The sequence below is a fragment of the Mercurialis annua genome, linkage group LG8 (assembly GCF_937616625.2).
Source record: "Mercurialis annua linkage group LG8, ddMerAnnu1.2, whole genome shotgun sequence".
Lineage (NCBI taxonomy): Eukaryota > Viridiplantae > Streptophyta > Magnoliopsida > Malpighiales > Euphorbiaceae > Mercurialis > Mercurialis annua.
Window position 1 is genome coordinate 8,160,378 of NC_065577.1, and position 9,300 is coordinate 8,169,677.

The following is a 9,300-nucleotide window of genomic DNA, read 5'->3' on the forward strand; positions in this document are numbered from 1 at the left end:
CTTTCTGTGGTGCTATATCGCGTCGCGTTCTAGATGTCTTGGTCAATAGTCATCTTCGGCGTCGATGGTTTCCTTTGGAGGATCCTCCTCGAGGCTTGGCGGATCTTTGCTACTCTTTTGTTCAAGGTATATTAATTTGCTTAAGTTCTTTTTGATGTTTCTTTTGTAGGATGTCTTCTTCTTCTGACGATTTCCTTTCCGGGTTTCAAGTAGATTTGGACGTTCCGATGGGTGGTCCTGACGTTCATATCGCCAACATTATTCCTGGCGACGTTGATGTGGATGTGGCTCCTGCTGATATTCCCATTGCTCCCGTCGAGATAGCGTTGCCTGCGGGTGATGAGGTTATTGTTGTAGATGATGATGATGACTTGGCTGATCCAGTAGGTGACGAGGCGGTTCCATCGCTACTTCCCCCTCTAGCATCATTTACCGTCTCGGGGGGAGTTGGGGGTGTGAATTCAGATGGGCTGGTTGTTGCTGATTCGGGAGAGATTTCTTTGGGTCGAGACCTAGATTCTCCGTCTAGGAAAAGACGTCGAGTTGGCGATGGTTCTCCATCGAGGGAGAGTTTTCCTGGAAGCTCTTCTTCTGCTCCAGATTTGGTGCAGTGGGTCGAAGGTCAGGATCCCGCTAGTTTGCTGAATCCTAGAGTGCTAGCGGAATATATCCGAACTTTGGCGATTCCTGATGATGTCACGTGGTTTTGTGCTAGGCCGGGTCAGGAGCTTTCCGATCTGGCTTGTTTTCATGGTTTCTCTGTAAGTGTTTTCTTTCTTGAATATAATATATTTTTTATATTCTGTTGTTTCCTTACTTATTTGTTTTTGGTGTTTGTAGGCTCTTCAATCTGTTCTGGTATTGAACGACCGCCGACAGTGTGCCGAGGAGGAGGTCGAGCGTCTATCTTCTCTTTTGGCGACTTCCGAGTCTGAAAGGGCAAAATTGAAGGCATCTTTGGAAGAGCATGATTCCCTTTTGGCGCAACTTAAGGCGCAGGATGCGATTAACGATCGCCAAGTTAAAGTGATCGAGAAGAAAACCGATGACTTGACTCAAGAGATTGAGGAGCTTATTCGAATCAATTCCCTTGTTGGTGGGGAGAGGGATAAGCTAAGATCGGAGGTTGAAGGTCTTCACATCCGTTTGCTGGATACGAAAGCTTTTTATTCTGCTTTGATAAGCAAGTATCGCCTTGCGATTGGGAGGAAGCTTCTAGAGCAGAATCCTAATATTGATCTTTCTGGAGTTAATGGGTTGGATCCCCAGGCCATCGCTCGTGACCTTCTTGTCAAGATATCTAAAGACCGTGTCCAGTAGTTTTTATTTTGATTGTATTTGCTAATGTACGAATTTTGTTTTTTGTAATTCGCAATTTATGAATATATTTTCTTCGTGTTTCTTCGAAAGTGCGCTTTCGCCTTATATCAATTTTTTGTTTATGTACTTGTCTTGCCTCGAGGGTTATTCTAAACCCTGTTCTTGGCGTTGCTTTTTTTATAGAGTTAATCTAAACTCTTTTATTTTTGTTTTTATTTCGAGTTAATCTAAACTCTTTTTTGGCGATTTGCCTTTTCTGAGTTAATTTAAACTCGTTTTTCTTGGCTATCCGCCTTTTGTGGCGATTTGCCTAGTTTGGCGATTTTGCCTTGAGTTAATTTAAACTCATTTTCTTGGCTATTAGCCTTCTGTGGCGATTTGCCTAGTTTGGCGATTTTGCCTTGAGTTAATTTAAACTCATTTTCTTGGCTATTAGCCTTTTCGTGTTGATTCGCCTTGTTTGGTGATTTTGCCTTTCTTGAGTTTGATCTTTAATTTATTTTTTCTTCTTTCATCTTTGATTTAATCATTCGTGGCTGTTCTTGATTTTTATTTCTTTATTGGTTCGTCTGGCTAATCAGATAGTAGGAAAATTGAACTTTTATTGATAAAAAGATGGCATACAAAATATTAAAGATAGATTTGACGCCATCTGGTAAGACGTAAAGTCGTTACCGATGATGGGTCGTTTTCCGTTCCTATTCTTCCTTCTTTTCGGTCTTGTTTTCTTGGAGATCCACTACTGACTCGTCGTAGCACTTCTTGGCTATTCCTTGGTCTCCTCTCAGCGTCACTACTCCCTTTTCGGTTGGTATTTTCATTGCCAACGCTCTTATGCTAGTTACTGCCGCCGAATCATGGAGGAAAGGTCTTCCTAGGATGGCATTGTATGTTAATTCCATGTCCACTATGTTAAACAGTGACATGACTTTCTTGTTTATTCCTCTTTCTGGGCCGATTATTACTTCCAAGGTGACTGCTCCCAGTGGAGTGATGGAGGGGCCACCGAGTCCTGATAACGGAATTGGGACTCGGCGTAGCCTTGATGCCGTTCCTCCGAGCATTTTGTATGCTGCGTTTGTCATGAGGTTTACCGCGCTTCCTTCGTCGATTAGGATTCGCTCCATGTTCCAATTTTCAATGATAGTAGTTACTACCAAAGCATCGTTGTGGGGCGCTTTGACGTATTCATAGTCTTCTACATCAAAGATCACCGGTGGCATGTGAGTTTCTCGTATGTTCATCACTTCCTTCCTCTGCTTTCTCCTGATCGTGGAGCTGCTATGTCCTCCACCATTAATCATGTGTATGGTTCCCAAAATTTTGGATGGGCGCTCGTCTTCTTTCTCTTTCGGCTTGTCTTCTCTGCTTCTTTTTTCTCCTTTGTCATTGCTCTTCTCTTTTCGGGCCACAAATTTCCTCAGCTCGCCTGTGTCGATCATCCTTTCGATCTCGACCTTTAAGTCTCTGCAGCTATCCGTTTCATGTCCGTAATCGTCGTGAAATTTGCAGTATTTTCTGGTGTCTCTTACCTCTGCTTTCATCTTTGGTGGCCATACCACATTTTTGGCGTTTTCTTTGATCCACATGAGGACATTAGTTCGGCTGGTGTTTAGCGGAGTGAAGTTATTCTCGTCATCTCTGGGATCATATCTCGATTCATATCTTGTCTGGGGGGCGAATCGTCTGTTCTCCTCTGGCCTTCCTCTCCTGTCATCAGTTTTGGACTTGGTTTTTTCTCTGGATCTCTCTTTTGACTCTTTTCCTTTTGCTTCCTTTCCACGCATCGCCCTTCGCCCTTCGTCTAACTCGAAGTATTTCTGGGCTATGCCCATTAAGTTCGAGAAAGTCGTGGGCTTATTGACTAGTAGCTTGTCCACCAGTTTTCCGAATCGCGTCCCTTCTCGCAATGCTTCTGTCGCCATGTCGACGTTCAGGTTGTCAATCTTCATAGCTTGCTTGTTGAATCGTTCGATGTAGCTTCGCAGGGTTTCTCCTTCTTCTTGGATGCAGGATCTTAGGATGCTGGTAGTGGTTTTAGCCGGGATGTTTGTGAGATATCTATTAAGGAACTCTGTTGAAAGCGAAGCGAAGCTTTTGATCGAGCCTGGTTTTAATTTGTTATACCATCTCTGGGTCGTGCCCGTGAGTGTGGTAGGGAAAACCCTGCAGAGAATGGCGTCTGATACGCTGAGTAGCCCCATGGTCGCTGTGAATCTAGAAGTATGGTCTCGGGGGTCTCCTTCCCCATTGAAAGTTGGCAGGATCGGTAGCTTCATGCTGTGTGGGATGGTTTCCTCCATGATCTCGGGCGAGAGGGGTGATCCTTTCAACCTGAGATCGTCTATATCCAATTCTTCAGATTTTAGTTTTTTGAGTGCTTTGGCGATCATCTCTTCCAAATCTTCTTCCACCACATATGTGGCCTTGCTTTTTTGGGGTGTCTCGGACGATTCGCCCTCTCCTTCTTGGTGTTTTTTCTTAGTTTGCTCTTTCCCTGCATCTCTTTCTTGTCGCTTGCTCTTTGGCGGGGCGTCTTCTTTTTCCTTCTCCCTCCGTTCGTCTCTCTTTGAATTCAAACCACTCCGGGCGTCCTCCTGGTTGTGCTCATTTCTGGGTGTCTCTGGTGATTCCTCGTTAGATTTGTCTCTGTTCGGACTTTCCTCGTCGCTGGTTCTATTTTCTCGCTGGTTTCTTGCTTCGTTTCTTTCTCCATTCCCTCTGGTTCGGGGTTCCTTGCTCTTATTGTTTTCTGCTCTTGTCTCTCGTCGGCTTGGGTTTGCGTTTTCTGTTCTTCCTCTTCTTCTGGGAGCTGTAGGGCTGAAATTTTCCCTTAGGATTTTCATGGTTTCTTCGTGCCTGTCGTTCGTTTTTTTGGCTTCGCTAGCCAATCTGTCTAGATTTGCCTGTACTGATTCTAGTATCTTTTTCAGCATTTCGTTGTGTGAATCTTGTGCTGTTACGCTTGGTGCTTGTTGTTCTTCAGTGCCCAGATTGAAAGCAATTGAGTTGCTTCCCCTCATCGGATTAGTTTGGTATTGAGGTGTTGAAAAAGAGGGCCCTCCGGTATTGCTTTTTCCCCCGGAGTTGTGAAGCCCGTCTTCCGTCACGTTGATTATCTCCGGAGTGTTTTTTGGGTCCATTGGTTGTTTGTCTTTCAGATTTACTCTTTCAGAAGTCATCTTCTTCAATGAGATTTGTTTTTGAGTTCAGAAAAGCTCCTTCTTTTGAAGTTTAGTTAAGCCTTTCCCACAGACGGCGCTAATTGATGGAGTCTGCCTTCTGAACCGGTGAGTAAGACCTGCAAAACAGGGTAGAAGCTAACCGGACGGTGGTTGTCCGATTAACTCTCCGATGCTAAAGTCAGTTTAGAGCTTTGAGCAGCGTTTTGTGTATATGAATGTAATTGTGATTCTAGGCATACCTCGTGCTCCTTTTATAGTAGTCGAATATACCTAGTAGAGTTGTATTAGGCAGGTGAATCCTACTTTGCAGGGATTCGGCGATATCGTAGGGATTCTCCTGATTTGTCGTGATCTACCTTAATCTGATAAGAGTCCTATTTAGGAACGTCTTCCTAAATAGTCTTATCTTCCTAAAGTAGAGTTTATCCTTCCATATATAGTGTTTGTGTCCGAATAGGACAATACTTCCATTCTCAGTCGATTACCCGAATCCCGGAATTAACGCGCTTTGGGCGGATCATGTGGGATTCGGTCTTTATTAGCATATCTCCGAATCTCTAAGGATTCAGTTTTTATTAGCATATCTCCGAATCTCTAAGGATTCGGCGTCTCTTCCCTATCTTCGGATCTTCAGGGGGAGTCCGGTATCATCTGAGAATGGATTTCCTGTGACTCGGCTCCATTATACTTACAATAGGATTCGGTATCCATCAATTATGTATGTTTTAGTGTTTTTTTATGTGTATTTTTCTAATATTTTTATACACACTTTTTTCAGTACCTCAATTTTTTTTATCAATATTTTTATAAATATTGTTTTCCGAATTTATTTTGAAAAATAACATTATTTACATAATAAGTATATTGGACCAAAATGATAATATATATATATATATATATATATATATATATATATATATATATATATATATATATATATATTGTAAATGAGGGTGGATAGTAAAAAGAGCATATAATTGATAATTGTTCATTTTATAATTTTAAATTCTATTAAAAAAATAGTATATAATTATATAGTTTAAACTTACTACTTTAAAATTTATAGTATACCTATTTAAAAATTAATAGTTTATCAATTTTACTCATTTTATAAATTTTCAATATAATTATAAAAAAAAAAATTATATCCGCCACTGTGTATACATTTTTTTGTCTGAACCACTGTGTATACATAACAAATGACCTATAGTCCTTTTCTGAAAATATACATTTTCTGAGTCATTAAAAAGGTACATTTTCCCTATTTTATAATACGACCAATTCATATCTCTATAAAAGTTTACTTTAAATTAGAATTAATTGGAAAAAATATCCATAAGCATCCATAAACCTTGATCATGACAGCATATATTATATATTTTCAAATTATAATAAATCATTTTACACCATACATAATAAACACTATTCTAACTATTTTTAGTTTCTAATGTCCTTGTGATTATGAACAAATTAACCACTAATTTAAGGTTGTTTTCTATTTACCAACTCTTTACTAACTATTCTCATTTTCAAGCCACAAATACTTATTATATGAACTGGAAAATCGATGAACCATTAATTACCCTAACTTTCTTTTCTTGGAAAACCTATAACCCTATAAAGTTTGCCCTAAACATGCAAACCTCTATAACTCTTACTTAGAGTTGGAAAAATAAAGAAAAAGTCCTCCCTCTTCTTCCTCGTTTCATTTTTTTCTCTCCGATTCGCATTATAAACCGCTCGATCGAATACGTTGATGGGAATCGGGTTATATTAATATTAAATATAAATCATAAATTTTCAAAAAAAGAAAAAAAAATAAAGAAAAAATGGTAGGGAAAGTTGTTGTATCAGTTTTTTCATTGATTCTTGTAGTTGGGGTGGTGATCGGGATCGTAGCGGTGGTTCAACGGAATAATAACAGCGCCGGAGAGAGCGAAGCGGCCCAACAGGTTTCCACCTCATCAAAATCTGTAGCTCAAATATGTCAGCCAACAGATTACAAAGATATCTGTGAGAAAAGTCTGAGCGCTGTAAACAATACTAAAGATCCTAAAGAATATGTAAAAGCAGCCATTTTAGCTACGGCAGAAGCTGTAAGCAAATCGTTGAATTTATCCGACAATTTAATAGTTAACGCTAAGGGAAGTGAAGATGATGATACTAAAATGTCGTTAGAAGATTGTAAAGATTTATTACAAGACGCGGTTCAAGAGCTTCAAGCTTCGTTTTCGACCGTGGGACAAAGCACAATGAACACGATGGATAAAAAAATAGCTGAGCTTCAAAACTGGCTAAGCGCTGTTGTTTCATACCAATCAACTTGTTTAGATGAATTCGGTGATCCGAACAGCAAATATAAATCCCAAATGCAAGACGGTATGGTCGATTCTACGCAGCTTACGAGCAATGCGTTAGCCATTGTTAACGCGTTGGCGAAAATGCTGTCGACTTTCGATCTCAAATTTGATCTTACCGACATCAGCGAGAATTCCCGGAGGCTTCTTTCGATCGACGAAGAGGGTTATCCAACGTGGTTTAACGCCGCCAAGCGTAGGCTTATGGCGGTGGGTGATGCGGGCGTGGGCGGTGTTAAGCCTAATTTGACCGTTGCTCAGGATGGTACGGGTGATTTTAAGACTATTACTGAAGCTCTTGCTACTTACCCTAAGAAGAATGTGGATCCGTTCGTGATTTATGTTAAGGCCGGTGTTTATAAGGAGTATGTGATTGTTGATAAGAAGATGATTAATGTGTTCATGTATGGTGATGGACCTTTGAAGACTATTATCACTGGTGACCATAGCAATAAAACTGGATGGAAAACCATGAGATCTGCAACATTTGGTAAGTTTTATTATGAACACAAATTTTCCAAATTTTTAATGTCAATGGTAACATTTTAAGAATATGCTCCTATATAAGACTTCACATTAATGGCGACTGATTTAGTAATCAATGTGATAACATGTTATAAGAATATGCTTCATCTGATCGCCATATCGACTTAAAATAAGTTGATGTGACAATGAGTGATATAATATTATAAAAATATGATATTATGTAAAATGTTATGTTGGATGTACTCACTTAACAAATGATTTGGCGACTGATGTAGCAATATATCTTAAAAATATGATTCGTTTGTCAGATGAGATCGAAAAGTTATGAGATATCACCAAAATTAATTTTATTTTTCGATACGGTTTCTATTAAAATGGAACTAACTTTTTATTTTCAAAATCAAACGGAACAATCCGACATGGTATTATATTTGTATGAAGTATAATTTGTATGTTAATCTTGCAGCTGCTCTCGGAGCTGGATTCATGGCCAAATCCATGGCATTCGAAAACACAGCAGGTCCCGAAGGTCACCAAGCCGTAGCACTACGTGTACAAGCAGATAGGGCATCATTTTTCGACTGCAATATCGACGGTTATCAAGACACCTTATACACTCAAGCTCACAGGCAATTCTACTACAACTGTTCCATTTCCGGCACCGTCGATTTCATCTTCGGAGACGCCTCCGTCGTCATTCAAAATTCAAAGATCATCGCCCGGTTACCATTGAAAGGCCAGTTAAACACAGTCACCGCACACGGCAGATCAATGGTACACGAAACAACCGGACTAGTAATCCAAAACTGCAAGATCGTTGCTGAAGACAAGTTATTCCCCGAACGAAATACCACTAAATCGTACCTCGGACGGCCTTGGAAGGCGTTTTCGAGGACGATCGTGATGGAATCGGAGATTACAGACGTGATTCAGCCCGACGGATGGGCTCCATGGAACGGAGATTTGTTCCTGGACACACTAGATTACGCTGAGTATGCAAATACTGGTTTAGCTTCTGCAACTGATAAGAGAGTTGCATGGAAGGGCTTTCATGTCATTACTGATAAAAAGGAGGCTGAACAATGGACTACTGGACCTTTTATTCAAGGTGCTGAATGGCTTAATGGGACAGGAATACCCTTCAGCATGGGCTTTACTAGCACTAAGGCATGAAATTAAATGATATGATTTAGTAATATATGATGATGATGATGATGATTTTGTATCAAAATGTGGTGTATGGGGATATAATTAGCTATAGTGTTTGGTGAAACTTAGGCAAAAATGGAAATTTATTATATGCCTAAAATTAATCTTACTAGTTTGTTTGTATTATTTTATGTACTTTTAATGTATTGTTTCTTTTTGATCCATTGTTTTCTGTCTTATTAATGTTTCTATATTATATAAATATGTATGTGTATGTGAAATCTACATGTGTATTTAATATTCGGCTAAACCCATTTGAAGGTCCCTATACTTTAAACTTTTTTTTACGGAGGTCTTTATATTTTAATTTTGTATTACTTGGTCCTTTCTATCTATTTTTCGATTTTCAAGTTCTGTTATAGTTTTTTCCGGTCCCTTTATTTATGATTTTTTTCTCTCCAGCCACATAAAAATTAAAAAATAAACAAGTAAAGGGATCAAGTAATAAAAAATTGAAATATAAGGACCTCTAAAAAGAGAGAGTCTAAAGTATAGAGACCTATAGATAGAATTTGTCTTAATACTTTGATAAAAAAACATGTGTATTTAATACAAAAATTACTTATAAAGACTTAACGGGACATGTGAGCTACATATCTATCTATCTATAACTATCTATCTATAACTATTCTATAAGTGTGAAGGGGGGGACAAGCAAATTTACAGTATTAGCCTCCAATAATTCAAAAATTTACTAAATTAAATACAAGTCTAATTCTAATAAATAAATAAACACTAAATTA

At 39.0% G+C, this 9,300-nt stretch overlaps 1 protein-coding gene across 1 annotated transcript; it reads left to right on the forward strand.

Annotated features, from left to right (window-relative positions):
• The first annotated feature begins 6,152 nt into the window (after window positions 1-6,152).
• Window positions 6,153-8,721, forward strand: LOC126659628 (pectinesterase-like). Its single transcript, XM_050352941.1, has 2 exons — window positions 6,153-7,352; window positions 7,815-8,721. Exons 1-2 carry the CDS (start codon window positions 6,335-6,337, stop codon window positions 8,519-8,521), a joined length of 1,725 nt encoding a protein of 574 aa, XP_050208898.1. The 5' UTR covers window positions 6,153-6,334; the 3' UTR covers window positions 8,522-8,721.
• The last annotated feature ends 579 nt before the right edge of the window (window positions 8,722-9,300 follow it).

Excerpts from the sequence above, each read along its gene's own strand:
- LOC126659628 (XM_050352941.1), top strand. The coding sequence starts at position 6,335 with ATGGTAGGGAAAGTTGTTGTATCAGTTTTTTCATTGATTCTTGTAGTT. Across the intron at positions 7,353-7,814 it reads CATGAGATCTGCAACATTTG|CTGCTCTCGGAGCTGGATTC; the intron begins GTAAGTTTTATT and ends TTAATCTTGCAG.